The sequence below is a fragment of the Chlorocebus sabaeus genome, chromosome 20, assembly GCF_047675955.1.
Source record: "Chlorocebus sabaeus isolate Y175 chromosome 20, mChlSab1.0.hap1, whole genome shotgun sequence".
Lineage (NCBI taxonomy): Eukaryota > Metazoa > Chordata > Mammalia > Primates > Cercopithecidae > Chlorocebus > Chlorocebus sabaeus.
The window spans coordinates 104,946,514-104,960,950 of record NC_132923.1 but is presented as its reverse complement, the minus strand read 5'-3'; the positions used below and the strand labels follow the sequence as shown (position 1 = coordinate 104,960,950).

The 14,437-nt window shown below is 42.7% G+C and overlaps 1 protein-coding gene across 1 annotated transcript in view; it reads left to right on the top strand.

Annotated features, from left to right (window-relative positions):
* Positions 1-14,437, top strand: part of KPNA6 (karyopherin subunit alpha 6) — a 66,828-nt gene that overhangs the window by 35,233 nt on the left and 17,158 nt on the right. Inside the window, exons 2-5 of the mRNA XM_007979606.3 lie at positions 10,223-10,356; positions 12,467-12,559; positions 12,964-13,063; positions 13,880-13,974. Of these exons, the coding sequence (XP_007977797.1) occupies positions 10,223-10,356; positions 12,467-12,559; positions 12,964-13,063; positions 13,880-13,974 (422 nt within the window). The remainder of the gene's footprint in view (positions 1-10,222; positions 10,357-12,466; positions 12,560-12,963; positions 13,064-13,879; positions 13,975-14,437) is intronic.

Below are 14,437 nucleotides of genomic sequence, written 5' to 3'. Positions count from 1 at the left end.
TGATCCGCCCACCTCGGCCTCCTGAAGTGCTGGTATTACAGACGTGAGCCACCGCGCCCAGCCAGAACTTTTTTATATACTTTTTGGAGCTAGAGTCTTGCTCTGTTTCCCAAGCTGGAGTGAAGTAGCACGATCTCGGCTCACTGCAACCTCTGCCTCCTAGTTCAAGTGATTCTCCTGCCTCAGCTTCCTGAGTAGCTGGAATTACAGTCACCTGCCACCATGCCTGGCTAATTTTTGTATTTTTAGTAGAGACAGGGTTTCACCATGTTGGCCAGTCTGGCCTCAAGTTATCTGCCCGCCTCGGCCTCCCAAAGTGTTGGGATTACAGATGTGAGCCACCCCACCTCATCTGGCTAATATTTCATTGTATAGAATGTATAAAATATTTCATTCTCTATACAATGAAATATTTCTTCCTCCACTGAATGGACATAATATCCTTGTTGAAAATCAGTTGGCTAGCCATAGATGTAAGTGTTTATTTCTGGACTCTCAATTCTATTCCATATATCCATATGCTTATCCTTATGCCAGTACCACACCGTTTTAATTAATGTACCTTTGTAGTAAGTTATGAAATAGGACGTATGAGTCTTCCAACATTTTAAAGAATGTCTTCCTTAATTTCCATATATTTGTGAATTTTCCAGTTTTCCTTCTGTCACTAATTTCTGGCTTCATTCCATGTAGTCAGAGATATTTATTTTATATGACTTCAGTCTTCCAAAATTTATTGACGCTTTTAGTGGGCTAACATATGGCCTATACTGGAGAATCTGTACTTGAGAAGAATGTGTATTCTGCTGTTATTGGGTGGAATGCTTTGTATATCTCTCTTAGGTCTACTATATAATTTTGTTCAAGTCCTCTGTTACTCATCGATCTTCTGTCTAGGTGTTCTGTTCATTATTGAACATGGCTTATTAAAAGTCTCCAAATATCTGTAGACTACGGTTGATGGGGACAAAAAAGTCTCCAAATATTTTTTCTGCACTTCTGTCAGAACTTGCTTCATGTTTGGGGACTTTTGTTTATTGCATATGTTTTATAATAGTTTGATGAATTGACCATATGATGTCCTTTCTTTTTGGTGACAGTTTATGACTTAAAGTTTGTTTTGTCAGATATTCATATAGCTATTCCAGCTCTCTTTATTCCCTTCTCATTTCCTTTTGTGTATATTTTTAATTTTTATTTTGTGCATGTAGTTTTTTAGATACTTCCTTGTGAAAACCATGGGGATTACACTTAATATTCTAACTTTGTAACACTCTAGTTTGAATCAATACCAGCTGAATTCAGTAGCATACAGAACTGCTCATGTACAGCATTGTTCCTCCTTTATGCTGTTGTCATCACAAATTGTATCTTTAAACATTGTGTGGCCAATAATGTAGATTTGTAATTATTTTATGCATTTGTCTTTTAAATCATGTAGGAAATGAAAAGTTACAAACCAATGTATAGTAATACTGGCTTTTATATCTGCCCGTATAGTTACCTTTATCAGAGATCTTTATTTCTTCATCTGGCTTCAAGTTACTGTGTCCTTTCTTTTTTTTTTTTTTTTTTCTTTTTGAGACGGAGTCTTTGCTCTGTCGCCCAGGCTGGAGTGCAGTGGCCGGATCTCAGCTCACTGCAAGCTCCGCCTCCCGGGTTCATGCCATTCTCCTGCCTCAGCCTCCCGAGTAGCTGGGACTACAGGCGCCCGCCACCTCGCCCGGCTATTTTTTTTGTAGTTTTATTAGAGACGGGGTTTCACTGTGTTAGCCAGGATGGTCTCGATCTTCTGACCTCGTGATCCGCCTGTCTCAGCCTCCCAAAGTGCTGGGATTACAGGCTTGAGCCACCGCGCCCGGCGTACTGTGTCCTTTCATTTCAACCTGAAGGGCTCCCATTAGCATTTCTTTCTTTCTTTTTTTTTTTTTTTTTAAGACAGAGTCTTGCTTCGTTGCCCAGGCTGGAGTGCAGTGGTACAGTCACGGCTCACTGCAGCCTGAATCTTCCAGGCTCTAGCAATCCACCTCAGCCTCCCAAGTAGCTGGGACTACAGGTGCATACCACCACGCTCGGCTTATTTTTATATTTTTTTGTAGAGATGGGGTTTCACCACGTTGCCCAGGCTGGTCTCGAACTCGGCTCAAGTGATCCTCCTGCCTCAGCCTCCCAAAGTGCTGAGATTACAGGCCCAACCAGCATTTCTTGCAGAGCAGGTCTAGTGGTAACAAAGCCCCTCAGCTTTTGTTTATGGTGAAATGTCATAATTCTCACTCATTTTTGAAGGACAGTTTTGTCAGATATAGAATTCTTTTTTTTTTTTTTTTTTTTTTTGAGACGGAGTCTTGCTCTGTCACCCGGGCTGGAGTGCGGTGGCCGGATCTCAGCTCACTGCAAGCTCCGCCTCCCGGGTTTACGCCATTCTCCTGCCTCAGCCTCCCGAGTAGCTGGGATTACAGGCGCCCGCCACCTCGCCCAGCTAGTTTTTTGTATTGTTTTAGTAGAGACGGGGTTTCACCTTGTTAGCCAGGATGGTCTCGATCTCCTGACCTCGTGATCCGCCCGTCTCGGCCTCCCAAAGTGCTGGGATTACAGGCTTGAGCCACCGCGCCCGGCCCAGATATAGAATTCTTGCTTGACGGTTTTTCTTTCAGCACTTTGCTTTTTGTTTTGTTTTGTTTTTGAGACAGGGTTTCGCTGTGTCACAGGCTGGAGTGACAGCGCAATCACGAGTAACTGCAGCATCAACCTCCTGTGCTCAGGCAATCCTCCTGACTTAGAGGTCTCCCAGGTATCTGGGACCATAGGTGCATGCCACCATGCCCAACTAAATTTTAAAAAATTATTTGTAGAGACAGGGTCTTGCTCTGTTGCCCAGGCTGGTCTTGAACTCCTGGGCTCAAGTAATCGTCTGGCCTTGTCCTCCCAAAGTGCTGGGATTACAGGCATGAACTACTGAACCCAGCCTCTTTTTGGCACTTTCTTATTCTACTGCCTTCTGACTTTCGTGATTTCTTTTCTTTTTCTTGTCTTTTTTTTTTCTTTCTTTCTTTCTTTTTTTTTTTTTTTTTTTGAGACAGGGTCTTGCTCTGTTGCCCAGGCTGGAGTCTAGTGGTGCAACCATGGCTTACTGCAGCTTCAACCTCCTGGGCTCTGGTGATCCTTCCACCTCGTCCTCTCGAGTAGCTGGGATTACAGACATACACCACCATGCCCAGCTAATTTTTGTACTTTTTGTAGAGACGGGATTTTGCCATGTTGTCCAGGCTGTTCTTGAACTCTTGATCTCGAACGCAAGCCATTCGCCTGTCTTGACCTCCCCGAGTGCTAGGATTACAGGCCTGAGCCACTGTTCCCAGCCTGACTTTCATAATTTCTAATGAGAAATCATCTGTTGATCTTATTGGGCATCCTTTGTATGTGATAAGTCGCTTCTTTCTTGCTGCTTTCAGGATTCTGTCTTTGGCTTTCAACAGTTTGATTATGTGTCTCAATGTGGACATCTTCTTTTTCTTTTTTGAGACAGAATCTCACTCTGTCACCCAGGCTGGAGTGCAGTGGCATGATCTGGGCTCAGTGCAGTCTCTGCCTCCCGGGTTCACGTGATTCTCCTGTCTTAGCCCCCCGACTTGCTGGGGTTACAGGTGTGTTCCACCATGCCTGGATAATATTTGCTTTTTTAGTAGGTGCCACCATGCCTGGCTAATTTTTTTTTTCTTTTTTTTTTTTTTTTTAGTATGGACATAGGGTTTCTCCCTGTTGGTCAGGCTGATCTCGAACTCCTGACCTCAGTTGATCCACCTGCCTCGGTATCCCAAATGTGGGTATCTTCTTTAGAGTTCATTGAGCTCCTTCATTTGTAGATTCATGTGTTTTATTTAATTTGGGAAGTTTTTGACCATATTTTTTCAAATATTCTACCTCTTTATCTTCTGCTTTTAGGACTCCCATAATGTGTATATTGGTCTTTTTTTTTTTTTTTTTTTTTTAAGAAGGAGTCTTGCTCTGTCGCCCAGGCTGGAGTGCGATCTCAGCTCACTGCAACCTCCACCTCCTGGGTTCAAGCGATTCTCCTCACCTCCTGAGTAGCTGGGATTATAGATGCGTGCCACCACGCCTGGGTATTCTTTTTGTATTTTTAGTAGAGACGGGGTTTTACCATATTAACCAGGCTGGTCTCAAATGTCTGACCTCGTGATCCACCTGCCTCAGCCTCCCAAAGTACTGAGATTACAGGCGTGAGCCACTGCTCTTAGCCCCCCTACTTTTTTTTTCAATAGAGACGAGATCTTGCTATGTTGCCTAGGCTGGTCTCACACTGTGGGCTCAAGCTGTCTTCCTGCCTCAGCCTCCAGAATTGCTGGGATTGCAGTCATGAGCCACCATGCTGGCCATATTGGTCCTTTTAATGGTGTTCCATGGGTTCACTCGATTCTTTTCATTTTTCTTCATTCTTTATTCTTTCTGCTCCTCAGATTGGATAATTTTAATTGATCTGTCTCCAAGTTTGCTTTTTTTCCCTACCTGCTCATATCTGCTGTTGAACCCCTCTAGTGAGTTTTTTATTTCAGTAAGTGTACTTTTGAGCTCTAGAACATTTGTTTGGTTCCTTTTTATCGTTTCTTTTTGTTGATATTCTCATTTTATTCAGATATTGTGTTTCAGATTTCCTTCAGTTCATTGTCCATGTTTTTCTTTAACTCTTTGAGCATATTTAGGACAGTTGTTTTAGAATCTGTCTAGTAAGCCCAGTCTCTGGGCTTCCTCAGGGATGGTTTCCTATTTTTATAAAATTATTTAAAATAGAAACAGGGTCTCCCTGTGTGACCCAGGATGGTCTCTAACTCCTGGCCTCAGGCAGTCCTATCATCTTGGCCTCCCAAAGTGTTGAGATTATAGGCTTGAGCTACCACACGCAGCTAGAAATGGTTTCTACTTTATTCCGTGAATGGGCCATTCTTCCCTGTTTTTTTGTGTGTCCATGCGCCTTGTTATTTTTTAAAGACAATTTTTAAATGGCAAAAAAGTTATTTTATGTTTATCTGCCATATCTAGTGTTTTTCATTTTGTGGAGATCCGAGTTTCCATCTGGTATCCTTTTCCTTCTACTTTGAAGAATTTTAGTATTTCTTTAGTGCAGATCAGCTAGAGAAGAAGTCTCTCAGCTTTTGTTTATCTGAAAAAGTCTTTATTAATAATATTTTAAATTTAGCTCATGACCTGCTGAATTGCTTTCATTTCAAAAAGTATCTTTGTTGGATATAAAATTCTAGTTTACCAGGTTTTGTTTTGTTTTTCCGGAACATTAAAAATGTTTTGTTGTTTTCTGAGTTAGGTTTCTGACAAGAAGCTAGGCCATTTTTATCTTTGGTCTTCTATACGTAATAGGTCTTTATCTGGCTGCTTTTAAGATTTTTAATCTTGCTTAAGGATTAGTATAACTTTTAGGCTTAATGAGATTAGATCTGGAAAATTTTTAGTGTTTTTTTTTTTTTTTTTTTTTTTTAAGACGGGGTCTCACTCTATTGCCCAGGCTGAAGTGCAGTGGCATGATCTTGGCTCGCTGTAACCTCTGCCTCCCAGGTTCAAGTGATTCTCCTTCCTCAGCCTCCTCAGTAGCTGGGATTACAGGCACCAGCTACCACGCCTGGCTAATTTTTATATTTTTAGTAGAGACAGGCTTTCACCATGTTGGCTAGGCTGGTCTGGAATTCTTGGCCTCAACTGATCCATCTGCCTTGGCCTCCCAAAGTGTTGGGATTACAGGCGTGAGCCACCATTTCCTGCCAGTTTTAAGTCTTTGTTTGTAAATGCTTTTCTGTCCCTCTCTCAATTTTTTTTTTTTTTTTGCTATGAATCCAGTTACTAATATATTAGAGTACTTGATGCCATCCTACTGTCTACTGAAGTGTCATTTCTGGATCTCACTTTTGACTGATTTTTCTCCTATGGGTGACAATTTTTCTGCTTCTTGGCATGTATAGTACTTTTTGTTGTTTGTTTGTTTGTTTGTTTGGAGACAGTCTCCCCCTGTCACCAGGCTGGAGTGCAGTGGCACAATCTCTGTTCACTGCAGCTTCCACCTCCCTGGTTCAAGCGATTCTCCTGCCTCAGCCTCCCGAGTAGCTGGGACTACAGGTGCGTGCCACCACGCTCAGCTAATTTTTATATTTTTAGTAGAGATGAGGTTTCACCATGTTGGCCAGGATGGTCTCAATCTCTTGACCTCGTGATCCACCGACCTCAGCCTCCCAATGTGCTGGGATTACAGCTGTGAGCCACCACACCCCAGCTGTTTTTGTTTTTTTAGAGACAGGGTCTCACTCTGTTGCCCAGGCTGGAGTACAGTGGTGAAGTCCTAGCTCACTGCAGCTTTGAACTCCTAGGTTCTTCAAGCTCTCCTCCCACCTCAGCCTTCCAAAGTGCTGGAATTTATAGGCATGGGCCACCATGCCTGACTCTGGCCCATAATTTTTAATTGGATTCCAAGCATTGTGAATTTTATGTTTTTAATGTCTGGATTTTGTTGTCTTTTTTTAATGGATGTAGGACGTTTTATAGCTGTTCTGTTTTAGCAGTGGAAGGCTTGTTTTTAAGCTTCAGTAGTAGCCTTTTCTGGGAATAGTCTCATCCCACTACTAAGCCATAGCCCTTCTAGGGTCTCTACTATGCCCTGAGTGACCAGGGAGAAATCTCCATTCAGATTTGTCTAAAGTCTCTCAGCCCTGTGCGAGCTCTGGGAACGGTTGAGCTTACGTACAGCTTCTCAGTTGCCTTTTGCATGACTCATGGAGCTTCACCCAGCATGTATTCATCCTTAGTCTTCAGCAAAGATTAAGGGAACCCCAGATTTCCCAATTTTTTTTTTTTTCTGCCTATTTCTCTCCTCGCTGGAATGCTGTCTCACTGTTTTCAGCCACCTCAGTCTCACTGAAGTCTCTAGTCTCTCCTCCACTAGTGAGATTTCCGTGGTGCTGTTTGGGACTCCTCTTCTGCTATAGAATGTGCCTCTGGGCAGAAAGCCAAGGAGACAAGTAGGGCTCACTTAATTTGTTTCCCTCTCTTGGAGAATCACAATTCTGCATTGCTATTGCCCGATGTCTGAAACAGTTTATAGCAACAGGGGAAATCCTATCCCTCTTATTCCATCATAGCTGGAAGTAGAAGTGATAACCGTATTAATATCCAACAAAATTAAAAGGGCAACAAAGGGCATTGTTAAGGAATAATTTGGCTCACTTTATAACACTTCTATTCACAGTCAAGATACAACAGTTCTAAATTTGTATGCTTCTAATGAAAAATAGTATTAAAATACATAAAGCAAAATTAAACTACAGGGTAAAGTGGCTACATTCACTATAGATAAGGAAAACATTAGTGAAGTGAAACATTAATAGAAGAGTTGGACAACATGATGGGCGTGGTGACTCATGCCTATAATCCCAGCACTTTGGGAGGCTGAGGCAGGGGGATCGCTTGAAGACAGGAGTTCAAGACCAGCCTAGATAACATAGTGAGACCCCATCTCTACAAAAAAAAACTTAAAAAATAGCGGTAGTATGAGCCTGTAGTCGCAGCTACTCAGGTTAAGGCAAGAGAATTGTTTTAACCCTGGAAGTTGAGGCTGTGGTGAGCCATGATTGTGCACTGCACTCCAGCCTAGGCAATAGAGTGAGGCCCTATCCCAAAAAATAAATGAATAAATAAAGAACAACATGATGACAACTTAATTTAATGGACATGATATTCAGAAAGCCATGCATCATAATTTAAGAATACAGATTATTTTCAAGCACACATGGGACACTTATGTAAATTGAGTAAATCAAAAGTAATTAGATATTTAGAACTGAATTACAATACAAATATTAATTTGAATGAAATTTATAAGCCTTAGAAAGGTAATATAGAAGTATAGTGTGGTGCCAGTCACAGTGGCTCACGCCTGTCATCCCAGCACTTTGGGAGGCCAAGGTGGGCAAATCATAAGGTTAGGAGTTCAAGACCTGCCTGACCAACATGGTGAAACCCTGTCTCAACTTAACTACAAAAAATTAACCGTGCATGGTGGTGGGCACCTGTAGTCCCAGTTACTAGGGAGGCTGAGGCAGGAGAATGGTGTGAACCCGGGAGGCGGAGCTTGCAGTGAGCCGAGATTGGCCACTGCTCTCCAGCCTGGGAGACAGAGTGAGAATCCATCTCTTAAAAAAAAAAAAAAAAAAAAAGATTAGCTGGGTGTAGTGGTGCACGCCTGTAATCCCAGCCACTTGGGAGGCTGAGGCAGGAGAATCACGTGAACCCAGGAGGCAGAGGTTGCAGTGAGCCAAGATCGTGCCATTGCACTCCAGCCTGGGTGACAGAGTGAGACTCCGTCTCAAAAAAAAGTATAGTGTAAACGTTAAATACTTAGGTATACAACTTAAATTAGAAAAAATGTAGAAAGGAGATAGAAAAGAAGACTCAACAAAGCCAAAACTTAAATCTTTCAAAAGACTAAAATCAAAATAGTCAAGTCGGCCGGGCACGGTGGCTCACGCCTGTAATCCAACACTTTGGGAGGCCAAGGTGGGCAGATCACTAGGTCAGGAGATCGAGACCACGGTGAAACCCCATCTCTACTAAAAGTACAAAAAATTAGCTGGGCGCGGTGGTAGGTGCTTGTAGTCCCAGCTACTCAGGGTACTGAGGCAGGAGAATGGCGTGAACCTGGGAGGCAGAGCTTGCAGTGAGCTGAGATTGCACCACTGCACTCCAGCCTGGGAGACAGGGTGAGACTCCGTCTCAATAAAAAAAAAAAAAAAAAAGGTCAAGTCTCTGGTGAAGTTTCTCAACAACAAAAGAGGGCACAAATTAGACAATATTAAAGATGGAGAAAGTACACAGCCACAGACAACTGATTTAAAAGAACATGAACAGTCTAGGCACGGTGGCTCACGCCTGTAATCCCAGCACTTTGGGAGGCCGAGGCAGGCAGATCACGTGAGGTCAGGAGTTCAAGATCAGCCTGGCCAACATGGTGAAACCCTGTGTCTACTGAAAATACAAAAATTAGCCGGACGTCTTGGCAGGCTCCTGTAGTCCCAGCTACTTGGGAGGGTGAGGCAGGAGAATCATTTGAACCTGGGAGGCATAGGTTTCAGTGAGCCAAGATCGTGCCATTGCACCCCAGCCTGGGCAACAAAAGTGAAACTGTCTCAAAAAAAGAAAGAAAAATATTTAAAAATTTAGAAACAAACATTTTTCACGGAAGGGGAAATGTGTGGCTAATAACAACATGAAATCTAACCTCACTAGTAATCTGGGATATGCAAATAATCAGCTCTGTGAAATACTTTATGACACTCAGTAGATTGTCAAAAGTGATGATTCCAAGTATTGGTCAAGATATATGTCAGTGGCAGTACATTGGAAGACAACTTTGGCACTAGCTGGTCAAGTTAACATTTATTTACCTACAATTGAGCCATTCATTCCTTAGAACAGCAGTTCTTGGCTGGGTGTGGTTGCTCACACCTATAGTCCCAGCACTTTGGGAGGCCAAGGCAGGTGGATCACCTGAGGTCAGGAATTTGAGACCATCCTGGCCAACATGGTGAGACCCTGTCTCTACTGAAAATACAAAAATTAATCAGTTGTGGTGGCGTACACCTGTAATCCCAGCTACTCGGAAGGCTGAGGCAGGAGAATCACTTGAGCCCGGGAGGCAGAGGTTGCAGTGAGCCAATATTGTGCCACTGCACTGCAGCCTGGGTGACAGAGCGAGACCCTGTCTCAAAAAAAAAAAAAAAGAACAGCAGTTCTCAAAGTGTGGTCTGTAGATCCCTGGGATTACAGGTGGGAGCCACTGTGCCTGGTGTGTTTCTGTTTTAAAGATTAAATTCTGAAGCAATAAAAGTTAAAGGAGCTTGTCCAAGGTTGCACAGCTAACAAGTAGAAAGGTCAGGATTTGAACCCAGACAATCTGACTCTAGGGCCCACACTTTTAACTACTAAGCTTATACCAATTGCTGTAATACCACCTGTTTAGCAAGCTTAATTGTAATAAAATGAGACAGGGACTGGGGGGCAGGTAGAGATGTCAGGTGCTTATTGAGAGCTCCTAGATAGCTGTATTCCTCCCAGAGTAGGGGAGGGTGAAGGGTGGGTAGGGACAGAAGTCTAGTGAAAAGGAAATGCTGTCCTCTCAAGAGTCTTTGGCAATGTGCATCTTTTCTTCTAGAGACCATGGCGAGCCCAGGGAAAGACAATTATCGAATGAAGAGCTATAAGAACAATGCTCTAAACCCTGAAGAAATGAGACGAAGAAGAGAGGAAGAGGGCATTCAGCTCCGGAAGCAGAAGCGTGAGCAACAAGTGAGTTAATGGGAGTATTCTCAAACAAACTATTCTGGGAAACAAGTCCCTGTGGTTGGCCTCCACTATGCACCCTGACTTTCCCTGTAGAAAAGCAACTTACTAGGCAGGCGTGGTGGCTCATGCCTGTAATCCCAGCACTTTGGGAGGCCAAGGCAGGCGGATCATCTGAGGTCAGGAGTTCAAGACCAGCCTGGCCAATATGGTGAAACTTCATTTTCTCTTCTAAAAATACAGAAATTAGCCGGACATGGTGGCATGCGCCTGTAATCTCAGCTACTTGGGAGACTGAAGCAGGAGAATTGCTTGAACCTGGGAGGCGGAGGTTGCAGGAGCCAAGATTGTGCCATTGCACTGCAGCCTGGGCAACTCCATCTCAAAAAAAAAAAGAAAAGAAAAGAAAAGTAGCTTACTTACTGAGTGAGCTACTCATCCAGATTCCTTTGTTGTCAATAAATGTTGGGAGCTTTGAGAAAGAGAAAACTGACCTTATCCCCTTTTCACAAGTTAGACCAACTTAGACATCATTTATGTCTTTACTATGACGTTCTAGTTCTAGCTCCTTGTTACCTTTTCTTTTCTTTTTTTTTTTTTTTCTTTTTTTTTTTTTTTTTTTGAGATGGAGTCTCGCTCTGTCGCCCAGGCTGGAGTGCAGTGGCACGATCTCCGCTCACTGCAACCTCTGCCTCCTGGGTTCAAGCGATTCTCCTGCCTTAGCCTCCCAAGTAGCTGGAACTACAGGCGCCTGCCAGCACCTCCAGTTAACTTTTTATATTTTTAGTAAAGACTGGGTTTCACCATGTTGGCCAGCCTGGTCTCAAACTCCCGACCTTGTGATCTGCCCGGATCTGCCCACCTCAGCCTCCCATAGTACTGGGATTACAGGCGTGAGCCACTGTGCCCAGCCCAAGACTATATTGATACCTCATCATCTGCACTCCCACCCCACCCTCCCAACAGGTTCAGTCACCCAATTGTTATTATTATTATTATTATTTTATTTATTATTTTTTTGAGATAAGGTCTCTGTCACCCAGGCTGGAGTGCAATGAGTGACGCGATCTCAGCTCACTACAGGCTCCTGAGCTCAAGTGATCCTTCCTCCTCAGCCTCCTGAGTAGCTGGGACTACAGGCATGTACCACCATGCCCGGCTAATTTTTGTGGATTTTCTTTTTTTTATTTTTTGTACAGTCAGGATTTTGCCATGTTGCCCAGGCTGGTCTTGAACTCCTGAACTCAAGTGATCCACCTGCCCTGGCCTTCCAAAGTGCTGGGATTACAGGCATGCGCCACCATTCCTGGCCAACTTAACCTGATTTTGCCCACCCTTTTGCTGTACTATCATTCCTTTTTTTCTTTTTTTTTTCTTTTTTTTTTTTAAGACAGGATCTTGCCCTGTTGCCCAGGTTGGTGTACAGTGGCGTGATCTTGGCCCACTGCTGCCTCTGCCTCCAAGTCCTTGAATATCTTTTCCATGTCAGTATTCAGTAGTCTTGTCTTCTCTTTGTGGAATACATTCCAGGACCCATAGTGGATGCCTGAAACTGCAGATATTACTGAACCTTATATATACTATGTTTTTTCCCATATTTTTATCTTTTTACTTAAAGCACTTTACAGCTTCAGTCTGGCACATTTGAATTGCCAGCATCACTACTCTTGCACTTTGGGGCCATTATTAAGTAAAATAAGGGTTACTTAAACACGAGCAACTGCCACCTGCTAACCAAGTTGGTTACTGAGTGACTAACTGGCAGCAATGTATACAGCGTGGAGTGGATACACTGGACAAAGGATGTTCACATCCTGGGCCAGACAGAACAGGATAGCATGAGATTTCATCACTACTCAGAATGGCATGCAGTTTATAACTTATGAATTGTTCATTTCTGGAATTTTCTGTTTAATATTTTCAGACCACAGTTGACTGGATAATTAAAATAATCGAAAGCAAAACTATGGATAAGGGGAGACTAATGTATAAAACTTGGCCTCATTTCTCAGCTACTGTAGTATATCCTTGTCAGTTAATGCCATAATTTAACATTGGATTGTTCTTCTTTTTTTGGTTCAGAGAGTACTCTTAACCACTGTCTCTTTACTTTCAGCTTTTTAAACGGAGAAATGTGGAGCTGATTAATGAAGAAGCTGCCATGTTCGATAGTCTTCTCATGGACTCTTATGTGAGCTCTACCACTGGGGTAAGGCCCCTGCATGTGCCTCAGGCTGACCTGGAAAGTACCTGCTTCTAAGAACAGAAATTGGGCCATTCACATCATCTACTAGCTTTGTCAGTAACCATGACAAGTTCTTTCCTCTGTGGACCCTTTTGTCAGCTTCAGAAGTCAACAGAGATTCAACTGTGTTAGAAATATCTGAGGAAACATTTAAGGGAAGCCATCAGTTGCCTCAGAATTAGGAATCACTTTTCAAATGTCCCAACTTGAAGCACCTATTGATTAATCAGACCCCTTCTCCTAAGGCTGTCTATTGTGCCATCTTCTTGCCCTCAATTTTTTAGAAAACAGGATGCCAAGCAGAATTATGTGCTCACATCTGACTGTAATGTTGGTTTGCAAAGTTCTAAACTTGTTTTATGTTCTAGGAGAGTGTGATCACAAGAGAGATGGTGGAGATGCTCTTTTCTGATGATTCTGATCTGCAGTTAGCAACCACACAGAAATTCCGGAAACTGCTTTCCAAAGGTACAAAGCCTGGCCCTTCTCAGAGAGGCCCTATATGATTTAGCCTCTTTTCTCTTCACTAATGTCATCAACTACACGTGCCCTCACTCATTCTGCTCTAGCCCTACTGACCTTGGTGTTCCTTGTACAAGATAGACACATTCCTACCTTCACACTGGATATTTCCTCTGCCTGATGTCTTCTATTCCCAGATATCTGTGTAGCAACTCCCTTACTCCTATGATTAAATCCTAACTTCAACATTTTTATCTTTCTACCTTGCCCTACATATTCTTCTCTTCTCCTCCCATCATATTTATTTTCTAACATAATAAAATGACTCTTCCCACTAGGGTGTAAGCTGAGGGCAGAGAGTTTTGTTTTTGTTCCCTCCTGTGTCCTTTGTACCTAGAACTGTGTGGCACACCATAGGTACTTAATAAAAATTTAATGTATGATAGGAAAAATACCTCTTGTTTCAGTTATCAAATAGTCTTCCCAAGAAGAGAATACTGGTCTTTCTCGAAAGGGAAATGTGTAGACCACGGTTGTTCATCCCTTAGGCACTCCTCTCTCCCACACCTATCTTTGCTTACATTTAGTAAGCCAAAGATGAACATACTTAAATTAGGATTGGCTTTACTCTTTAACATTCCAACTGTATTATACAGTTCAAAGACGAGCAGATATTGTTAAAACCACCTTACCAGAAGGGAGTTTGGGAATGTTTGTAAGGGGGGTGGTCAGAAGTATCTAAGAAGGATTGCAAGCTGACCCCCATGAAGGGATCAGCAAAAGCTTCTCCTGCATTTTTATTTTCCCTTCTCCCTTATCCAGAGCCTAGTCCTCCAATAGATGAAGTTATCAACACTCCAAGAGTGGTCGATCGGTTCGTGGAGTTTCTGAAGAGGAATGAGAATTGTACATTACAGGTGAGGCCTGAAGGGAAGGGGTTTTTTTTGTCTTGTTTTGTTTTTTAATTTTTGGGGGATACAGGGTAGGTGTATATATTTATGGGATACATGAGATGTTTTGACACAGGCCTGCAATTTGAAGTAAGCAAATCATGGAGAATGGGGTATCCATTTCCTCAAGCATTTATCCTTTAAGTTGCAAACAATCCAATTATGCACTTTAAGTTATTTTAAATTGTGTAGTTATTATTGACTATAGTCACCCTATTGTATCAAATAGTAGGTCTTATTAATTCTTTCTGGGTTTTATTGTACCCATTACTTATCCCCACCCCACCCCCACTCCCCCGCTACTGGGAAGGGGTTATTAGATGAAAGCCCTACTTCCAAGAAATTGCAGTGAGATGTTTCTATTGACATATCTCTCGGGAAGTATACAAGTAATGTTAGGAAACATTCAGGAGAAACCATCAGTTCCCTC